At 36.0% G+C, this 23613-nt stretch overlaps 1 protein-coding gene across 7 annotated transcripts in view; it reads left to right on the top strand.

The window, feature by feature from the left end:
- The window catches only part of Il1rap (interleukin 1 receptor accessory protein), a 133482-nt gene that overhangs the window by 66238 nt on the left and 43631 nt on the right, over positions 1 to 23613 (top strand). For all 7 annotated transcript variants that reach the window (XM_074073526.1, XM_074073529.1, XM_074073530.1 and 4 more), the window contains exons 3-4: positions 14841 to 15126; positions 18577 to 18763. In XM_074073526.1, coding sequence (XP_073929627.1) covers positions 14841 to 15126; positions 18577 to 18763 — 473 coding nt within the window. The remainder of the gene's footprint in view (positions 1 to 14840; positions 15127 to 18576; positions 18764 to 23613) is intronic.

The raw sequence follows: 23613 nt of genomic DNA, 5'->3' as shown, positions 1-23613 counted from the left end.
TGGCCCACTAGTAACATTCATTATCTGTTTCAGTCTATCTGGATTTGAGTCTTAGCATATTTTGTACACTATTTTGAGGAGAAGTGTACCATTGTACTGTTTTCCAATATGAATTGAGAACATTTATGCAGTTATATATTTGGAATATGTGTTTTGCTCTGGTGATGGCAGCAGGAATAACATGAAATTTGGATTGAAAAGGAATGTGTCCCCATATGCCACTAGTGAGCTTTGTGTCATTCATCAAGTTAGTGCTATGGATTTGGTTACCCTATTTGTACAATAAGAGGATTTTTCAAAAAATTTTTTTAAACTCCTTCCGAGTTCAACACTCTTAAACATATTGCTAAAGATCAGTCCCTTTAAGTTAGACATCAAGTTTATAGAACAATATTCTGTTTGAAATTGGCATTACTCAGTCTGGAATTGAGGAAGAGAGGAGTACTATTTCACTCATAGCAAGGACTTTGTGAAGAGCTCTCTGCTAAACACTTTACAGGTTTTCCTTATTTCATCTTTAAGCCAGTCTCCTTGCATACAAGGGAATATTTACTTGCATATAGTCACACATATACTCACATAGTTGAAAATAACAGAACAGGATTAGAAATGGCATTGCCCAAAACTTGCTGCTGCATACTCCATAGGGAACGTGGCTTGGGGATGTAAGAGATTTGGTCTAGTCCCTCCCCAGGACTGTCACATGTTGTCCCAAATTTTATACCTGCCACCTGGCTGTATTCATCTGTGGAATGGGTATTACACCTACCCTAATTGAACTGGAGGCTGTACCCAGATCATGTGTACTGGTAATCTACAATAAGTGTAAAATATCTTTATTACCAATCAATTTTCTTCTTGAATGGAAGTTTGATGGCAGAAACTATGCTTTGTTTTCTGAATTTTATAACCCTGAGCACTCATAGGACCCTAAATAAATATTTTGTAATAATGAAAACAGAGTGGAGGCTACTTGAATATTATATGAGAATTATAATTGGATCTTTGTATCTTAATAATGGATTAGAAAAGATTGCTTGGGGAAGAAAAAAAATGGAACTACAAAAGCCAGCTAATGACTGCTTAGAGTTTCCCCAGCATACTGTGTCACACTTGACATAAGCTAGTTTATTTATTGTCACAGCAGCCCTGCAAGGAAAATCATTCCCTTCAGCCACACGAGGATACTCATTACGGTAATTTTTGTGGAGAAAATAATGGAACTATGGTACAGAGGCAGCTCACCCAGAATCTGTTTTTTAGTCTGCTAACCCCTGCTGCCACTTTGATGAGAGAAACAGCCTGTGCTAGGTGTCTATTAGATGATGCTCTTCCATATTCCTCCTTATTATGCTCAGCAGCAGGAAGGATGAGTCCTGGACCTTCTTGGATGTTAGGGCATGATGAATCAGGATCTTTTTGCTGGTGCTGCAGAAGCAACTGTGAAATTATTTGATGGAGACCAAGAAAAAGCCTAGAGATCTTGAGCAAATCCTCTAGAACTGTGAGCTCTAAAATTCTCCGGAAAAAACCAGGGCTTTTTTTCTCAAGACCTCTGCCATAAGGAACATTTTGTAGAAAGTGACACTTTCATTCACAAACTAAGAACCTCAGTGTGGCAGGTATTGAACAAAACCCAAACTGCTAACCTCACTCAAAATGATGTTCTCCGATTCCATCCATTTACCAGCGAATGATAACATTTCGTTCTTCTTCATGGCTGCATAAAATTCCATTGTGTATAGATACCACATTTTCTTAATCCATTCGTCAGTGCTGGGGCATCTTGGCTGTTTCCATAACTTGGCTATTATGAATAGTGCTGCAATAAACATGGATGTGCAGGTGCCTCTTGACCAAAAATCGTATGTTCTCCCTCATATGTGGACATTAGATCAAGGGCAAACACAACAAGGGGATTGGACTATGAGCACATGATAAAAGCGAGAGCACACAAGGGAGGGGTGAGGATAGGTAAGACACCTAAAAAACTAGCTAGCATTTGTTGCCCTTAATGCAGAGAAACTAAAGCAGATACCTTAAAGCAACTGAGGCCAACAGGAAAAGGGGAACAGGTACTAGAGAAAAGGTTAGATCAAAAAGAATTAACCTAGAAGGTAACACCCATGCACAGGAAATCAATGTGAGTCAATGCCCTGTATAGCTATCCTTATCTCAACCAGCAAAAACCCTTGTTCCTTCCTATTATTGCTTATACTCTCTCTACAACAAAATTAGAAATAAGGACAAAATAGTTTCTGCTGGGTATTGAGGCGGGGGGAGAGGGAGGGGGCGGAGTGGGTGGTAAGGGAGGGGGTGGGGGCAGGGGGGAGAAATGAACCAAGCCTTGTATGCACATATGAATAATAAAAGAAAAATGAAAAAAAAAAAAACCCAAACTGCTCAGAGACCTTCAGTAATAACAGTTAGACTCTGAAAGACCACAACTCTAAGCCATCCTTTAGATAATTTCATTTCAAATTAGCCACTGTACTTCTGTATTTAAAACTCATAGATTTGGTTGTTTTCACCTGATGTGTGTCTTTTGTTTGTTTGGCCAAAAGGGAGTGAACTCAGAACCTTGCCCTTGCTAGGCAAGGAGCTCTACCATTTAAGCCACAGCTCTTTTTGTTTTAATTTATTTTTAGGTAGTGTCTTACACTTTTATTGCCTCAGGCTGCCTCTGACCATAATCCTCCTATCTCTGCCTCCTGCTTAGCTAATTAATATTAAAATAAAATAATAACTGATAATTAATTAAAATTTATAATAACTAATTTTAATATCAGTTAATAATAATTACTTAATATAAGCCCTTAGGACAGTGTAAATATAAATACCCAGTATCACAAGGAGGAATAGCACACTCTTAGGGTTAAGTTTTGCTCTAGGAATAATCACTAACTACTCTTGCAGATCTAAAGCTGTGCCTTGTACATTTCCCTCCCCAAACCCTAGCCTTTTTCTGAATTTGGCATTCTTTCCTTATTTGGCAAATCTTATCATCTGTTATCGTCTGCCTAGGGCTAGTTCCTATTTTCTTCAAATTACTCAATCAAGAAAACTCCTTTTTTGGTGAGAGTAAGGTATTTCTAATTATCTGATCCAGGAAAGCCATCTGCCGAGATATTAGCCCAGAATTATTGAACAGTGCAAGCAGCACGAGGCTGTGTGATGGAGGCTCACAGCCACTTCAGCCCTCCCTCCCCCACTCTAAACTTCTGGCTCTTTCTTTTTGATTGCTTAGTTGACAAATAAGAATTTTCAGAAACCTTTTCTATACCTTTGTGGCCTTTGTTTTTGTTCTCCCCTGAGTTAAAAACCGTTGTAATTTTAAATAATATTTAATAATATTTTTCACTGGAAATTATATGCTATGTGAATAAGGTTTGTGGATTTTTTAATACTTATGGTTTTATTGTAGGGCAGTACTAGGGAAATATGCAGAAATTTTAAATATTTTTTCATTGATGAACAAAAAGGAATATGTTTTAAGATTTAAATATTAATCAAAATGACAGACTTATGAAGTGGGTAAAACCTTAACTAATGAAATAAGACACTCTTATCAGTGATGGTCATGATCAGCTTAAAATAAGAGTAGCTTAAACCAATGCTTTTCTGACTTTAATGTGGATAAGTATTTCCTGAGGATCACCCCAAAATCTTTAAAATGGAGATTCTGTCCTAGTACCTCTGAATCAGTGACAAACCTCTAAGGGATGCTAATGATGTTGAATCATGGACCAACAAGAATATCTAAAGTTTTATTTTTCATGTAAAATCTAGTGGTAGAAAATTCAGGGCTGGTCAGGCAGCTTCAGAAATAATTCAAAGTCCCACCTCCTCTCACTTTCACATTTCACTGCCTATACCACAGCATGGCCTTCTTTCTTATGCTCTGTAGCATAGCTCTACCCATCACATCCATGTTCCAAGAAGCAGGGTAAATGGAATGGTAGAAAGAGCACACAGGAAATATAGGCATCACAATGTCTCTCAAAGAAGCACAATTTCAATCATGTTCTATTGGCCAGAACTTAGTCATCTGATCACATCCAGATGAGAGGCAAGCTGGGAAATGTTGCTATTATTTTGATGGCCATGTGTTCAACTGAAAATTCCCAAAATCTAGAAGGGGAGAGGTGATATAAGGGCAAGGTAAATGGGACACATCCAGCAGTCTTTGCAACATACCTGGTAGTCTGTCACAGGAAATTACTTTCCAAAGGTAATATAGAAAATTACAGTTCACAGAGTAATTATAACTAGTACACTTATAAAACTTCCCAGTTTATACAGGATTTTGTAGTATAGAGTCAGTCATAACTATTTTCATAAGTATTCTGTATTATTATGAGTTTCATTTCTTGGATATGAAAGCAGAGGTTCAAATTGATTGAGGGACTTTGTTGGTCATAAGGCTTACCCTGAATGTCCTCTTTAATGCTGCATACTCCTGCCTCTCTTCCTTTTCCCCTCTCCCATTCATGATCCATGATTACCAGGTTCTCTATTTTTCTTTGTCCCATTGACTTGTCTCCTTCCAACATACTATTATATACCTTTTCATATTTAGCGTGTTGTTTGTTATCAGTCTCCCAGTGTTGGAAAGGTGAGTACCATGAGACTTTTGTTTTACTCACCAATGCATCCTGAGTACCTGATACAGTACTTGGCACCTGGTGGGAGTTCAGGACAGGTTTTAGATAAATGAATACAGCCAATAGGTATAACAGCCTACCTTTGAATCATCTCTGTAATCCTTAACCCAGATTCTCTGTGCTGTATACCCTATACTTCGTCTATTAAGGCTCTTGCTGAAGTTTGATTTCTGAAATTGCCTAGATTTGCCACAAAACCTTGCCCACATTTACCTTGCTGATTTATTCTTTGTCCTCATGATGTACATTAAATGTAGGTAACCAACTTAACCAGTTTTCTTATACCTTTTTTTAATTGAGGATCATAGTCTAATGTTAACATTTTCTGAGAAGCCATGTATTCCAGTAGGAAAAATGAACAAAATTAGCTATTGGAATGGATTCAAAACCAGCCCTTCTGTTTGAGTTAGTCTCTGCCTTCAACCTAGATAGAATGACTAGATCATGCTGCTGAGTAGGTTTTTAAAGTGACCTCATTCACATTGGTTTCCAGTTTGGAATGTAAAAGGGAAGTGGTACCAATCTTGACCCAGTCTCTGTACTACCATCCCCATCCTGTTATTATAATATGATAGATATGATATAATATTATATAAGAAATACAAAATAGTATAACTTAATAGCATACTATGCTTATGTTTAGAGGCTGGTATTTATTCAGTTAGCATTACCAGAGTCCTAGGGTAGAGAGGGCCTGACTTTGGAGAGTCCCTATAAGCCTGGTCTGGTCACTCATCCAAAACCAAACAGGAAATGTAATGGTGAAAAAAAGGACAAAAATTTAATATTCAGCACAGTCATACTTGGAAGACAAGGGAATTAACATTCTCACCTCTGTCTTTGTAGGCACTGATAGACCTTCAGGTTTAAATAGGTGCAAAATTAGGGCAGGAATTAAAAGGTATACATAGTTAAGTAGTCTTGGAGAAACTGTGATCTGGTTGATCATGTGTGGTTCCACAAGTTCCTGGAGCAGTCATTATTGTTTGATAGAGAAATTTGATTCCCATTATGAGATGATTGTTCCTGTTTAAAGGTGCAGCCTCAGTTTCTGTCAAGGGGTGACTACTCCTCTTTAGGAGGGGCAGTCTTGTCCTGGGGTGGTCTGCCTGCAAGGCTTGCTGTTCCTCGAATATTGAAAGTATTTAGTTACTCTTATCTTGATGTCATCAGACTTGAAGATGGATGAGAGAGGTTAGGCAAATTTAGGAGTAATCAACATTATGTTACCAGCTTTTAGACAGACATTCCTTAAATAATTAGCATGTATATATGCAGAGTTGAACAGGAATCTGATCCAAACTTTAAGATAGAAAAGAAACAGATACAAATGAAAGTAGAGATATCAAGTTTTTACCTTGCCTTTACTTAACTGTTCGGTGGCTACACGTCAAAGTGAAAAGTCAGTGCTTTTTTAGCAAAAGGTCTCTATAGATCCTTGTTACATTAGTTCATTCATTAATTTTGTGTCTGTGTCTTTCTGTTATGAAGATTATTAACTTCTTGATGGGATAGGATTCACTCAGACTTGTCATATAGATTTCAGCTAATATATTGCCTTAGCTTGGATCATGAATGTCCCTCAAAGGTCCTTGTCTTGAAGGCATGGTCACCAGCCCATGGCACTATTGAGAGGTAGTGGATCCTTTAAGGGGTGGGGATTAATAGAAGGAAATTAGGTCTCTAGGGGCCATGAAGGGGGTACAAGAGCCCCTTGCTCTTTCTCTTTTATTTATTTATTTTTATTGTTGTGCTGCGTGGGGGTACATTGTAGCACTTACAAAAGCTCTTACAATATATCATAGTTGAATTCACCCCCTCCATCATTCTCCTTTATTCCCCCTCCCCTCCATTCCTTTTGCTTCCTGGCTGCCTTGAGGTGAACAAGCCTCCATCACATGCTCCTGCCATGATATTCTGTGCTGCCACAGGCCCAATGCATATAGCCATGTGGTGATGTACTAAAACCTCTGAAATCATGAACCAAAGCAAACCTTTCCTGTTTTTTAAGTTGTTTTATCTCAGGTATTTCTTACAACATTGGAAAGCTGACTAACACATATACTGAGTTTCCTTCGTATGGGAAGTCCTTGAATTCTCATAAAGCACTATAATCTAAATAGATTACATGTGCAGAAACTGAGCTTAAAAGAAGCATTTTATTCTAGGTCATGTTTGCAAGTAAGTGCACATGGCAAATAATTACATGTGAAAGTAATCCCACCTTAGGTTTTCCATAATTAAAATCTTTGCTTTTCTTGCTTTTCTATACCTGAGCTTGCTGAGTTTTTATACTTACATGTCTCCTTGTACCCCGCTACTCAGCACAATGTCTTTCTTAGAGCAGATTCTCAATAAATATTTAATAAATACAAATATATGAACAGCTTTCCTGTGGGAAATACCCTGCTTTGAATGTGTGAGCATAGATTTTGGGACAAGCATCCTAGATCTTATGTTCAGGCAGCTTTTATTTGTGCTACACTCAGGCAAAAGTAAGTCAATTAATCTCTCTGTCTCCATTTCCTGGCATGTAATGTGGGAATGGGCATGAAAGCCCAAGAGGGAGTTGTGAGATTAATTAGTTAAAATGTATACCCTGCTATATAAATGCTAATTGCTGTCAGGAGCGTGGGCTGGATTTTCCAGTGACTTGGCTTTGCGAGGCTTTGCACGTTTCCATTAGTCCTCTGTGCCACCAAGGCTTAGCCTTAAGAAACCCTTTGGCTGAGAGAAATGATGACTTTGTGCTTGCCCCACATTGAAGGGCCAATTTAGAAAGGACTTCCACTGTGGAGTAAACTGGATAAGAATGGGCATTTTTAAACAAAAAAGGAATTCACTGTGCCAGTAATTTGCTAAATTCCTTTTGCTGTTATTAGAGACAAATCTATTTGCATAGCTGCCTTTTGCTGTCTTTTCTGAAGCTGGTGCCTACAGCAAATCATATAATTAATTTGGTATTACATGACACTCCAGCCTGTTGCCATAGATTTTATGTTTATTTGTTCATTGAATAAGTTAAAAAGCTTTGACAAAATAGCCTGAGGTAGCTCACGAGAGAAACTTAAATCCTCATAAATTTCAAATGGACAAATAACCCAAAGTAAAAGGTCAGTAATTATAATAATACCATTTTTTCTAATGCAAATACTGATATATATGCTTTCAGTCCCTATTGTAAAGAGCCTTATTCACATTATAGATATACCCATTTGTCCCATCAAACATAATGGAAATGTGACACATAGCAGGTATAATTATGTCTTTTCCCTTTTTAAATGTATTGCATTTAATGTCATGAAAACATATTAAGAAGGCAGGTGTGGTGGGTCGCACATGTAATCCCAGCACTCAGAAAGCTGAAGCAGGAGGATCATAAGTTTGAGGCCAGCCTAGGCTGCATTGCATTGTAGGGCAGCTTGGTCTACATAGAGAGACCTTGTCTCAAAAACAAACAATGCAAAATAAGAAAACATTAAGTCAATGAATTAGCCCCACAGTCTTGGTAATTGATATATACTTAGATTTCAGTATGTAATACTATTTTAAAAAGTGTCTGCTTGTGGTTTATCAACTTAGTTTATGAAAGGCAATCAGCAATATTAGTTTCCAAGACTAATCTCAGTGGCTTAAACAGTAGAGGTTTTGTTTTCTTTTTTTGGTCACATCACAGCCCCTTGAAAGTCCCTGAGCAACTCTGCTCTGATCTTCAAGGACTCCGTGAAAGGGAAAGAGAAAACACAAATGATTATGCAGGGGTTTCATGCTGTATAGCATTTTCTTTTCTTTTTTCTTTCTTTTTTTTTGGCTATAATTGGGCTTGAACTCAGGGCCTTCACCTTGAGCCACTCCACCAGCCCTATTTTGTGATAGGGTCTCATGAACTATTTGTCTGGGCTGGCCTTGAACTGTAATCCTCCTGATCTCTGCCTCCTAAGTAGGTACAATTACAGGCTTGAGCCACCATTGCCTGACAGTGTTGTACAGCATTTTTAGCCACATTTATTGGACCAGAACAAGATCACATGGCCTCATCCCAATTACTGGGGAGAGATAGCTTTCACATGGGCCAAGAGAGAAAAGAGAATTAATGAACATTTAGCCAGTCTGTGCCACAGTCTGTCCATTTCATAATTCCTCATTGTTCTGCCTGAGCACCTGTTCCTAGTTGAGATTTTATGCCACTTCATTTTTCTACCTCTGGTTCCACAATCAGATAATCCTCCTTTAAAAAGTAAAGGCTACCCTTCACTCCTCATCTGTCTCGCTATTATTAATCATTGTCATGGAATATAAAGACCTCCTAGGGCCAAAGTGATACATTATGATATTGGCATCAGAAGGCCTCCATTAATAAAGGCACCATTAATCCCCAGCAGGGCTGCCTTTTTCTGTTCAGTTTACCAGTATTCTTGTAATGGTGAATCATGGCATTAGAACTGTGATCTCTGGTCCAAGTTGGAATGAATGAGATATTGAATATGAATTGAGGTATATGGTGGCATTTCACAAAGGATGCTAATTTTCATTTAATAGTCTTCCCTCTCATCATCCAATTTTTGCTCAAACAGTGCAGGATTTTGAGGAAGATGCCTTTGTGAACAGCATAAAGAATATCTTTATGGAATACAGAAGACAGTGACATATAGTTCTATCCAGACAATAAACATAATATGGTGAAGTTCAGCCTCCATCTGCTGTACAATGTCTGTCTGTCTGTCTGTCTCTCTTTTAAACTATGTACTTTGCAATTCATAAATGAAGTGAATACCATGCACATGCATATCAATGTAATTTTTGGAATTTAGAGAACAAAATAAAGATTATTTTTCTGGAGAATGTATGTATGGTCAGGACGTTTTGACACTGAGAATAAATGACTTTATCAATCATATTAAGTGATGAGTATTTCCTTCCTTCCTTCCTTCTTTCCTCCCTTCCTTCCTTCCTTATTCTAATTATTATTTTAACAATTTTAGAGACAATCACACACAGAGATTTTCAAAATTCAGTATATTAAAAGACTTAAACATAAGTCATTGTATTCTTTGTTTTAACTTTTTCTCTAACCTTCGCAGAGGCAACCACTTTTAAGTATTTTATTTATATCTTCTGGTATTTCCCATTTAAGTTTTGCTAACCCATTTTGGTATTTTTTTTATTTAGTCAATCCTAGGCATTATATTTTCATATCTTATTATAGTAAATGAGGATAACTTCTCTTCAACCGCTGTCACCTATATTTTCCCTACATATGCTCTCTACATAATATTTTTATGTATTTGGTTGAATCATTACTCAAATTAATATGTCTTTATGTATTGATCAAATAGTATGTTACCTTTCTCATTTTTTGAAGTTATTGATTGCATTTGTGTCTTTGGTAACCGTTTTCATAATTTTCAATTGCCTTTGGTATAATTTTCCACACACCTAATCCAATCACTTTCAGTTATGTTTTCTTTTTTGGTGATTTCTGTTTCCTTCTACCTGCACTGATTCATCACTCAGCCCTGCTCCATAGCTATTAACCTGGGATCTTCACTGATATTCTGAGGATCATTTTTCCTGTCTCCCAAATTGGATCACCTGGTGCTGAATCCCATGTTTTTCTTTGTTATTTCATTCACTCATTTTGGTTCCCTGAATGTCTCTGAAGCTTCCTGATAACAAGCACATGGGAAATAAAGTGAGCCTTTTTGTGTCTGCAAATGTGACCTTCACACTTGATTGTTTCATTAGGTTTAAATTCCAGATTGGAAATAATTTTCCTTCAGATGTATTGCTTCATTATCTTCCAGTTTCTAGAATGTTTTTGAGATATCCATTTTGTAAGTGCCCTTTTTAAAACCTGTTTTTACTTCTTGGTAGCTTATAGAATTTTATGGGGTTTTTATTTCAAAATACTTTAGTGGTATAAAACTATTTTCATCCATTGTGCAGGTGCATAATGTCAGGTCCTTTTAATTTAGAAGGTTTTGTACTTATATTTTACAATTTTTTTCCTTCAAATTATTTAATTGCAAATTTCTTCCTTCTTTATTTCTCTTTCACATCTGTTTTTTATTTCCTTTTTTAAATTCTGCTTTCAGAAATTTTCCATTTTAGCTTACAAACCAACCTACCTAGTAAGGATTTACATTTTTAATCATTTTTAATTTCATTAAGCTCTTCACTTGTCTGAATATTCTTTTGTTATAGCATCCTGATCCTACTTCGTGAATGCAGTGGGTTCCTCATCACTCTGAAGATGGTAATGACAGTATTTTTTAAGTGTTTTCTTTCCCTTAAGTAATACTAGTTTTCCCGAGTTTCTTTGACTTTATTGGACACTAAATTTTATGACAGGGTTTTTTCCTATATGTTCATGTTTAAAAAGCAATTAAAAGATGATTAAAAAATTTAATCTGAGTATGGAGCATGTTAACCTTTTCTTTTAGATGATGTGGTTTTGTGGTGTGTTAAAGAGCCTCTGATATTATAATTTTTCAGCCTTTTTTATTTATGCTGGTCAAATTTCCCACAGAAGATTCTTTCATTCTTCTGCCTAGAGGATAAAGATTTACCTACCCTCTTCCTTGGAGCTGAGTGAGGAAAGTTTTCAGTTTGAGGAAGGTGGGATTGCAACCAAGACTGTAACCTGTTTAATACAGCTTTCATCCAATCCTGTATTTTACTGCTTTCCCTGTAGGTTCAGGTTCTAGTTACCTGACTGACTGTTACGTTATTATTATTGGAGACAAAATCTCACCATTACCTATGACTTAATAACAAAGATGTTATATGGGGTAACTAAACTAAGAGTTTCAGTCTCTGTGCTTTTGTATTTGCTAAGGCAGAAGAGAAGAGAATGTGGTAAAATTTACCCTACCCATTAAAATGCCCACCACAGGGAACATTCATATCATATTAGCCAAAGTAAGTCACAGGGCCTCTCCTGACTTCAGAGCTGCAGAAAAGTACAGTCTTGTAACATGTTTGGGAGGTGAACCAGAAATGTTTGTTGAACAGCACTAACAAGTCTTTGCTTTGGTGCTGATAGATAGTTCCACAATCTTATTAACATTCTGCATTGCAGATTGGGTTGTTTTCCCGTTTTCCCTGCTGGTTTAGTGCTTGTGTTTTTGACTCTGATAAACTGGTTACAACTTGTCCATGTTGATGTTACCATTGTCTTTTCCCCTGTCCTTGCTTTTACTTGTTATAATATCTTAAAAAGAATTTTAGCTTTAGTAATGCTTCAGGAAGGGATGAAATTGTGTGCATATATTAAATGTGTTATGTTGACCAGTAAAACCTTGGTTGTAATTTTCTATAAAATGTACCGACTGCTAGTTTTCCTTAACCTCCCATGCCCCATATTCAACAGCTTTCAGTACATATCTTATGTCCTCTACCTGAACAAATGTAGTGTATTTCAATATTGCTGACTTTCTATCACTCTCTTTTCCTTTCCTTGTACCCTGAGTTCCATAGAGTAGTTCCACTATTACAAGTGTGTTCTACATATAAATGCGTATATAATTGTGGTTTAAATAATCTTTTGATCGTTCCAATTCTCTCCATATGTTGGATTTTAAAAAGTAATTCTGATGAAAGGAGAATAAGAACTGGTCAGTTGTTGACTCTTGAAAAAAGCTTAATTTCCCAAAGATTTATAACTTACTTAGATGTTGAATCTTTCTTCAAGTCAGAAAGAGTGAAGTTCTTTGCTTTTATCAAAAGTGAAGTAACTGCTGATCTACTTGTTCTAACCCATAATCTACAAAAATGTTGCTTAATAATCACAAACTTCATCAACAGGACTTCATTGCATCTGTGGCACAAACACTTTTGAATCCCTAGGTTTCCTGACACATTTGCTTTTTACGTGGTTGGTCAGTTGAGGAAAGGTTGGACGGCTATGCTTCTATAGGTGCGCCAGCCTCAGAAGGGGTTCCTCAGGTATTCGCCACATGTGATCTAATTTACTGGTTGGCCTTCCTGGGCTTCTTCTCACATCACAGCAGTAACAGGCTTCCAAGAGAAAAGCAAAGAGTTTTAAGTTCTTGACTTAGATTGCCACTAAATGACTTTTGCTGCATGATATAGCCAGTGTAAGTCACAAGGGCAACCCAGATTCAAGCCATGGGAAGTAAACTCTCCTTGATTGGAAAATTCATGACTTCAAATTGCAGACAGGATGAGGATACAGGGAGTAACAATAACAAGGCTGCATTTGTCAACCCTTTCTTTCAGACTGGTCAAGTGATTGACAAAATAATTTTTGATGTTAAAGTACATAAACTGGGCATATTACTAAAGGAATTTAATGAAATGAAGAATTTATATCTAAAGGAACATAACATTTTATTCCTGACTATGAAAAATTTCGTTAGTGGTTACATACAAACGATCAATTTTCGACTAATGCCTGACTCCTCTCCTTCAAAACCAGTTCATCCAGGTTATCAAGACATAATTTTAATAAAATTTTGCTTTTTATATTTAATAATTACTTATAAAATTTAAAATATATATTACTTAAACTGTATGTACTATATTCATAATAAAACTCATTTCAGAAGCAAAAACTAATACTTTGAGCTCTGTGTATTGCATAGAAGAATAAGAGGATGAATTTTTTTTACAAGAACTAGCAAACATAAGAATATATTCCATTAGAGTAAAATTATGTGTGAAATGTGGGATTCGTATGTGTTAAAGGAGGAAAAGAAATAGTATGGTATTTATAATGGTTCAAAGAAAGCTCATTTACATGTTTTAGGTTTAATATTGGTAAACAGCAAATGAGTATTCTATCGAATGCAATTAAAAGAATATTGCTATCTTACTTTAAAGTGTTATTACTTACAACATGACATAAACTATAATCTTTCCAATTGTCATATTTAACATGGAAATTTTAGATGTCACCTGAGATGTAAGGAAGATTACACAGTAAAAAATATGTATGTATGCATCCATACATGTGTTAGGATTATGAGGAATAAAGAAATCTCTTTTAAGATGATTTTGGAGGTTCTCAGGACTCCATCACCCCTGAAATCTTATGGTGACATCACTAGTCTTCAATGCAGATATCACTCTTGACATGAAGTAAACATCATGGATTTTTCTGAATATACCAATGATTACTTTTCATTATAGAAATAAATTATAAAAACCATTACTAATTTTATTTGACTCTCTATCATTGAAAACTAGCATATTTTCCCCAGTGAATATCATTGAGACTTTTTTTTGGTATGGTGCTATAGTTTGAACTCAGGGCCTTGCTCTTACCAGGGAGGTGCTCTACCACTTCAGTCGTGCCTCCAGCCCTTTTATGCTTCTTTTTTTTTTCAGAAAGGGTCTTGCTCTTTTTGCCCAGGCTAGCCTTGAGCCATCCTTCTGATCTCTGCCTCCTAAGTAGCTAGGATTATAGTCATGTGCCATCATACCTAGCCAGAGAGCTTGCCCTTTTAAGATCTGCAGTCCCACTGCTCCCTATGGTAGCCCATAGATACACATGGCTAGTCAAGGTTGAGTTGCACTGTAAGTGTAAAATACATTGGACTTTGAAGATTTATCACAAAAAATGTAAATATAAAATAGCTTTTTTTATCCAAGGTAACCTTTTGGCTACCTTGGATATATCAGGCTTAACACGATACATTACTAACATAATTTTATCTGCTTTTTACTGTTTTAATGTGGCAACCAGATTTCTAAAATTACATACTTGGGTTACATTATATATCTATTGGGCAGTGCAGGTCTGGCCCAAAAAGCAGGAGAGCAGGAGAGAACTCAGAGTCCCCTCTGCTATCTAGCCAAGAGTTGTCTTTGCAGTTCAGTTTCCTCCTGGGACCTGTCTGTCCTCATGTAGTGGAAAAGCACAAGGCTTCTTTTTCAGGTGATAACTTCCTCCATTTCCTTATAGGTCTCCTCAGGATCAAGGTATCACATAAAATTGTTATCCAAGAGACGCACAAAAGACAATAAAGAAATGGGGAGAAATGTCTTCACATTGCAGGTGGCTAATTATAGGCATTTGTTAGTGGGAGGTCATTGAAGATGACCAGAAAAGGAAGTTCCTGGAAAAGATTGGGTATCCTTAGGAGAAAGTATGTGCCCTGAAAGCCTTTATTTTGAAGGGATTAATTGGCCCTTTGTTTTTGATTATTCCAGAACGTTGTGATGACTGGGGGCTAGATACTATGAGGCAAATCCAAGTATTTGAAGATGAGCCAGCTCGCATCAAGTGCCCGCTGTTTGAACATTTCTTGAAGTTTAACTACAGTACAGCCCACTCAGCTGGCCTTACCCTGATCTGGTACTGGACTAGGCAGGACCGGGACCTCGAAGAACCCATTAACTTCCGCCTGCCTGAGAACCGCATTAGCAAGGAGAAAGATGTGCTTTGGTTCCGACCCACCCTCCTCAATGACACGGGCAACTATACCTGCATGTTAAGGTAGCCTGACTCTCAGTGGTGATTTTCTCTTTCTCCTTTGCTTCCAGGCTTTATTTATATGATAAATGTGCCTTAAAACTGGGGTAGGGGGTTGGTGGGGAGAAGGAAGCATTTAGATAAAATTTTGCCTCACTTCAGGGGCTTATCGAAGGTGGGATAAAGGAGGTGTACAAAGAAAATAATTGTGCCTCTGACCATAGTGGTTTCTTTTCAGACCCAGACACATGTCAAAGTTGTTTGAAGTTGGACTGCCCTATTCCCATGATATTGGGATTTGCTACCTGGAGGCATCCATTACCCTAGAAAATGAATATGGCAGAGAGCAGAGTTCATTCATATCTGTTATTCTTGGCATCTTTCAAAGTGCCTGGCACAGCATAGACGTCAGGGTACCTTCATAAAAGAAAGAATATTTGAGAGGCATCAAATATATGTAGAACAATGTCTTTAAACTTCTCTACCAAAATTCCCCTCAGAAACCATGTCCTGCGGGGTTTAAGAATATAATCTAAAGCAGCCAATCATTATTGTAAAGCTTATTGAATCCATTGTTTACAATTTAACAATTGTGTAGAGCTTATATTTTACCCTACAATATGAATATTTTCTTTTACTACAGATTAATGTTGTCTTTGCTCAGAAAAAAATCTTCAAAAAGCAGAAGCAGCCCCCACCACCCCCCCCCAAAAGAATAATCACTGTAAGGCTTAGTTCTTTGGTAATATTTTACCCAGAATCCCTTTTTAGCTACCAGTCTTTGCTTTGTCTTCTAAACTCCAATCTGGATTATGTTTTTTGTTTCTTTTAATGTAATGTCCTACTATTAATTGGTCTATTGATTCGCTGAAACTACAAATCACAGCTGAGTGGCTTAAACAATAGAAGTTTATTTTGTCACAAATTTGGAGGCTAGAAGCTAAGATCAAAGTTGCAGGGTGTGTTTCTCATTGCCTTTCTCCTTGACTTGTGTATGTGGTTATCTTTCTCCATTTCTTTACTTGGTCTTCCTTCTGTGTGTGTCTGTGCCCTAATCTCTTCTTATAAGAACACTAGTTATATTATATACCTTAATTATATCTTTAAAGACAATATTTCCAAATACAGTCAAATTCTAAGGCACTATGTGTTAGTTCAACATTTGAATTGAAGGTGGGAACATAGTTCATCCTATATTAGTTAGTGATCCCATGTCCTTTCTCTGTTGTGGCTGTTAACTGTTCTTTGACAGCGAATTGTAACTATATTTTGATACATAATTAAACAAAAAGGACCTCTTCTCTATTGCAGAAAAGCCTTTGTATGCTGTGCCCTCAGGGGTCAATTTCCTCTGAAGGCCCTTCTGAGGCTTTCAGCTTATACTCAATTTATTAGAATGAACTCTAGATTGGTGGGGGGCTCCCAAAAAATAATAATTCTCTCATTATTTGTTTCCTGCCATAATTTAATATAAATTAAAACAGATTATATTGGAAAGAGCACTGTATGAGAAGGTAAAAAAATCAGGCCATGACTCCAGCTCTACCACTACTTAGCTGGTGAATTTAACAAGTTGTGTCTGCTTTGGGAGCTTTGTGTCTTTGTCCATACTATAAGAGGGATGACTACATGTTCTTTCAGCTCTTTTTCATCTTTGACAATTGTTAATCCATTAAGGTGTCCATAGTAAATGTCAGCAAACCCCTGGAGGAAGCCATCATCTGCTTGACTTTGGTCTCTACTACACGTTCTAGTGCTTTAGCATCTGTATTGCTTTTTGCTTGGTTACCTACTCCTTGCCTAGAGCTCTTCCCAAAATGTATCCAACCTTCTTTTACAGTTTAGAAATAGAGCTGTTTGACTGGTAGGGCTTCATATACCTCCAGTGTTATTTATCAATTTCCTCAATGTACCTGTTTGCCTATTTTCCATGCGTCTAGAGCAAGTCTAGACTTGCAGCTGCCTGCAGGGGAACCTACAAAGCTGCCCCTAGCTGAGTAATAGACTAAGAATGGCCTTCAACCAAACCATGTGGAATCATAGGACTGGGTGTTTTCAAGGCTACAAAGTTACATTCTTCTTATATTTTACTGCTTCTATTCTTGCTCTAATGCTATTCAACTTTGGGAGTTGCCAAAGTCAGTCCAACTGCTATTCATCACTTTTATTACCATCAGAAAATATACAATTATATTAAAAGGAAATTTACTTTCTATAACTTCTACCTATAGAGACCTTCTTTCACATGTTAGGCCATTTGTTTTTTGTAGACAGAGATCATACCCACCCATCCTTCCTTCTTGCCATGTTCTTAGTATTGTTACAAGTTGTTTTTAATCATCTCTCCCTCATGTTTGGGAATACATGTCTCATGTCTTCCATCTTATTTAGTATTAATTCATAAGCTATCGAATGTCTACTATGCAGTTAGTGCTGTAGCTAGAAATCACAGACTCACTGTGATATCACTTTAAGTTATTATTTTTATCACTCACTGTTCCCTTTCTTGTTTTCTTATGTGTAGACACTACATTCCCTTAACAAATATTTTTCATCATCTATTAAAATTATAAACACTATACTAGATTCAGTGACTATAGTAAACATAATGGTCAAATGAAACTTATATTTTACTGAGGATATAGATGAGTGTCTATAATATGATCATATAATTTTGAATTATGATGAACTTAGTAAGAAAAATGCAAGATGCTTAATGAATAAGAGGCCTAATTTAGACACATGGTGTGTAAAGGATAGCAAAGAAGGGTAGGACTTCAGGCTAATGGACAAACCTATGCAAACATTATTATACAAATATGATTTCCCAGTCATTCTAAGAAGTTTTGTTTGTTTGTTTTTGATCTTTATATGTGATTGTTTTTGTAGGTGCTTATAATGATTTTAAATAGTGCACCATAGTTTTCTTTATATTCTTCCTTTTGTTTAATTTTTTTTATTGATTCTAATGTTTTCTAGCTCATATGGTGCTTGACAGACATTTTTTATTATCTGTTGTCCTTGTTTTCTTTTTCCATACTTTGATCAGATGAAAAAAATCCATACAAAAGATTATTTGGTCAAAAGGTAAGACTTTCAAAATTATTCTGGAAACATTTGTTTTCTAAAGGTTGTCTTTACCATTATCAACTGTGCTTAAGTAGGCCATTCTTATCTTCTTTACCAACATTAAATATTCCTGAGAATATTCTAAGTGGAAAAATTTAAATATACATACATGTTTAAAGTTATATATAAGGAAAAAATATTTTCATATATTCATAGTAAATAACTGTATTTGCTTTTTATTCTGTAATGCCAACTAGTATAGGGTAGTACACCTCAATAACTCATTTAATTTTTACATGAACTTACATATAGAAATGAAGTCTCAATTCAGTTCATTTTAATATGTTGCTGTATTAAATTAGATGCAAATGAGACTACCTGGTCATTGCATATTTCTCTTTTCAGGAACACTACATATTGCAGCAAAGTTGCATTTCCCTTGGAAGTTGTTCAGAAAGACAGTTGTTTCAAGTCCCCAATGAAACTCCCAGTGCATCGACTGTATATAGAATATGGTATTCAGAGGATCACTTGTCCAAATGTAGATGGATTTTTTCCTTCCAATGTCAAACCAGCCATCACTTGGTATAAGGTAAGAAACTAAGAGCACATTTACTTTCTAAAGTGGTAATACTTATTTTGTGTGTTAAATGTAGAAGCTGAGATTTTCTCTGCAGATTTTCTGCTTTCTTCTTTAATAATTTTGTACAAATCTTTCACCACTTCCTGACTTTGTACTGCTTTAAAGGAAGAGGTCTGGGTTGCTTTGCATCAGCTTACCGTTTCTTAAGCCACATTCATTAGAATACCAGAACTAACATGTTTCTCTCAACTTCCTGTGGAACACATTTTGAGAAATGTTGCCCACTTCCACTCAGTGCTCATTGAAGTCAGACATTGCTGATTCATCTTGTGGATTCCAACTCCTTGATTACTCAGTACCACAATTTATTATTTATGTGCATTTTCTTGTTTGCCCTCATTTATGGGCACCATCCATTAGTGGACTCTTCCACATCTGAGAAACTTGGAAAATGTTTAATCAAAAAATCAAAGTGTTGGAAGGTGACACTTGTGGCAGCTGCATAGCTTTTGAATTCTTTCAAGTCTCCACATATACCAAAGACGGAAACTTATGGACAGTATTTACAGAAAAACTCAGTGACAAGTTCCCTATTGGAACTATTTTCAATAAGTAAGTGAAACAAGCCACCAACACCCTTAAGACCTACATGGAAGGGAGTGAAAAGAAGTATTGTGTTGTCTCGCAGACTTGAGGAGACTTTAAAACAGTTAACAGAAACTCACTGGGAATTGTGATAGGCCAACATAGGAACAGCACCTAAAATTGGGAAAGGTTTTGCTCTGTACGAGAAGGTGAATACAAGTAATCTATGGTAAGAAATTATGATCGAATTGAACCAGTTCTAGTGCTTTACTCAAAAAATGACCAGACACGCTGAGTAAAAGACGCTAAGAGTGGAAGGACACTTGTATAGTATGTAGGAGGTCATCCACAGCACTGCAGGGAAACAAACAAAGAAAATACCCAAATTGCATCAGAACAATATAGAGGAAGAAAAGACCAGGACTGGCTAAAAATGGAGGAAAGAAACAAGCCGTCTTAAAACCAAACCATCGTGGTTTTGAAGAGGAATGTCAATGTAGTTAGAAATATGCTATTTTCTAAACTCCAGAAAAAAACACCCCTAGTTTTGCATAAATGTGAGTAATAAAAAAAATCAAGGTAAAAATCCCACCCAAGTTACAAAGAAAAAGGAGAATAATAAACAAAATAACATCTCTGAAGAAAAAGAATATTATTACTGACTGATACAGTTGATACACTTTCTATACATATATGGATATGGAACATTGAAACTTTTCTAAGTCATTTTAAGAAGGGAAGTGGGGCAAGAGGGAGGGGATAAAACAAACCTTGGTACAATGTATGTATATACAGAAATGTCACAATGAAACCTACACAGCTATCATATAGTAATAAAAATATTTTAAAAAGACTAAAAAAAGTGAGATAAAGACATTAACTAAATAATAAATATGTGAAAAATAACATGATAAATAAAGTTAGAAAAGTTCAGAAATCATATAACTCATTAAAAATATAAAATGAGAAAACAGAAAATATACACATGCAATGCATAATGATTTAAGGTTAGTAGAAAATGAAAGGGAAAAAACATTTTGCATATATAAGTATTAGATACAGGAGACTTTTAGACAATGAGTGTTACCAGAGATAAAGAGAACATTTCACAATAATGAAAAGGTCACTTCATTAAGAAGACATAAAAATACTAAAAGTATATGTGCCTTATAACAGTGCTTCAAAGTACATGAAGAGTTGGTAGAATTTAAGGGGGAAACAGATAATTTCACAATCATAGCTGAAAGTTTTAAATTTTGCTTCTAAGTTGTTAATGAAACAATAACCAACTTAAAGAGTCTTCATCAACCAAAGATGAACAATTTGAACTCAGTAAAGACAGCACTTGTGGTGGTTTCAGTCCAATAAAGTAAGTTTAAGTTCAAAGTGATATTTTTACAAATCTACTAGTTATATTTAAATGTTGATAAGAAATCAGTTCATTATCTTAAAAAGTACAAGCAAAGAAAAATAAGTATTTATTTTGTTTTTACTAGAAGAACCACACCATTGGTTAATGAAAAAATACATAGAAGTATGTTTTTATGAAAGTATTCCTAGTTAACAAGTAAAGGAAAATGTTAGAGTTGGAATGCCACTCTGCTATCCCCAACTGATTAATAAATCTAATCAGTAAGCATTAATTACTGCTAACATTAAAAAATGATAAACCACTGAATATGTTTCTTCTGATAAAAGAACACAGTATTACCTACAATTCTGTCAAATGGATTAAACCTGAGTCTAAACAAGCCTTGCATACCATTATTATCTGTAAGATACATAAAGAACATGGAAATATATTGAACTGCACCATGAGTTTGCAATCAGCAAAAATTAGACTCTGCAAAGCCAGATATGATGAGTTCATGCCTAAAAGGAAAGGCATGAAGTGAGGATAGGTTAAAAGAAACATAACATTTCAAAATTGGATGAAGCTATACATCTAAGGATGTACATATACATGATAAAATTATAAATGAAATTGAAGTGATTTTACTATGAAAGTATATACAATGAGTACCGTGGGTGGGATGGTAAAGAAGGTCTGATTGACACAAGATATGTAGAAGTCCTCCAAGGAAGACTGGTAAAGTTCTGTTCCTATACCTGTCTGATAATTACAAAAATGTTTGTTTTGAAATAATTCATTAACTCATTCATTCAATAATTCATTAAATAATTGCTTTGATATAATTTATTAACATATATATACATATATGTCTATATATTTATTGAGTATTTTTGTATATGTTTTATTTTATAATAAAGTTACTAAGAGAAAGGAAGACTGGATGGAAGGAGGAAGGGAGCCAAGGAGAGTGAGAAGAGGGAGAAGAGGGAAGAGGAAGGAGGGAATGCGAGCAGGGTAATGGGAGAATAGGAGGAGAATGAGGAGGGAGGGAAAGAAGGGGGGTGAAGAGAGAGAGATTTAAGAGATACAATAATCAATTGCAATGAATAGACCATAATTGAATCCTCTTTCTTTCAAATAAATTATAAAAAAAATTTTAAGAAAATCAGGGAATTATGAACATAGAATATTGATGATATCAGTGAATTACTACTTTATAAACATGCTAACAATACAGTAGTTGTACTTGTAGAGGGAGTGTTATAATTTAGACACCCACACAGAAATATTTGCAAATGCAATTACATGATAGCTATGATTTACATCAAGATAAACTTTGGTAGAGTGAGTGGATATAGATGAAATAAAACATGGACTAAATTCATACTTGTTAGGGCTAGTGAGAGTACAGGGGCTCTTTTTATGTTGTGTCTGTAATTATCATTTTCCATAGTAAACAGCATATATCCTTGAGTTCCAAAACAGTAAGTGTATTCACCCTCAACCAAGATTCCTAACCTCTAAATTTATCTGCTTTTTTAGTTGTGTTCTCATACCCATTCTCTCATCTTCTACTCCTCCTTTCACTCATGTGTTCCCTCTACCAAGGATACTCTTTTCTTCCTTTAGAACAGGTGAAATTCTGTGCCTTCATGAACTGTTCCTTATTTCTTCTGGTTGGAAATTGTTTACCTATGTAATCCCAGGGCTATTTATTTATGCTGGTTTTATTTCACTTTTCACTAATGTGTCTTACATTTTCCTTGTACAAGGCAGTATGCTACCTACTTTATATGCTATCGTATTGCAACACTTATCACAACTCTGCAAGGTAGGAGAAATCTTTTTTTAATAGAGTAGGAATGGGGAATATAAAAATGTAAGTAATTATAACTAGTAAGTACAAGGATTGTTTCAAATGACTTACTTTATTCTCTCAACATCTTTTTGGAATATTTCTTCTGTTTTCCCACACTTTATAAAAGGAAACTGTGTTAGTCTTTTTGTTACTGTGAACAAAACACCTGAAAGAAACAACTTAAGGGAGGAAGGATTTATTTTGGTTCACAGTTTTGGAGGTTTCAGTCCATGCGCTATTGACTACATTAGTTTTGGGCCTGTGGCAAGGCAGAAACATCAGGCTGGAGGGACATGGTGGAGAAAAGCTGCTCACATCATGACAGTCAGGAAGCAGAGAGACAGACAGGAAGGGGTTACACAGGAAGGGGTTGAGAACAAGATACCCTTCCAATACACACCCCTAGTGACCTACTTCCTCTAACTAGGGCCTACCTATAATAGTCTATTCACTATGAATTAATCAATGGATTATGAAGATAGCGCCCTCATGAACCAATCACCTCTAAAAAGCCCATCAGCTGACAACCAAACCTTTAACACATGAGCCTTTGGGGGGCATTTTTAGATTTAAACCATAACAAAAACCTAGGTATTAGCACAGTTGAGCAATTTGCTGAAAGCCACAGGGCTAGAGCCAAAATTTAACCCTATGTTTCAAGAATCTACACTTTCATATTATCTTCTGTAGTTTACTCAAAACAGTCCAGCTACAAATGGAAGAGTCTGAGATTTCAGGTCTGTTCCATGTGGCTCCAAAGTCTGTACACAACAGGACTGATATGGAAAAGGTGGTCCAATCTCTGCTTTTAGAGCATAGGGCCATTAAAGGATAGGGTAATCTTTGAACATATATTTGGTTGTGTCTGGATAAAGCTGGGAAATTTGAAACACCTCTGACAAACTGACACTGGAGAGAACAGAAAGACAAATGCTTCTATTTCAGAACTTCAGGGGAAATGGGATGGGAGTGAGTCTTCCTCCTCTGCCTATCTTCTCTTCCTCTGTCCTCTCTTCTGCATGTCAGGATTTCTTTAACTCAGGACACAGAATTCACAGTTCT

The sequence above is a fragment of the Castor canadensis genome, chromosome 5 (genome assembly GCF_047511655.1).
Source record: "Castor canadensis chromosome 5, mCasCan1.hap1v2, whole genome shotgun sequence".
NCBI lineage: Eukaryota > Metazoa > Chordata > Mammalia > Rodentia > Castoridae > Castor > Castor canadensis.
The sequence above is the reverse complement of the archived record's forward strand: the minus strand, read 5'-3'. Positions and strand labels throughout refer to the sequence as shown.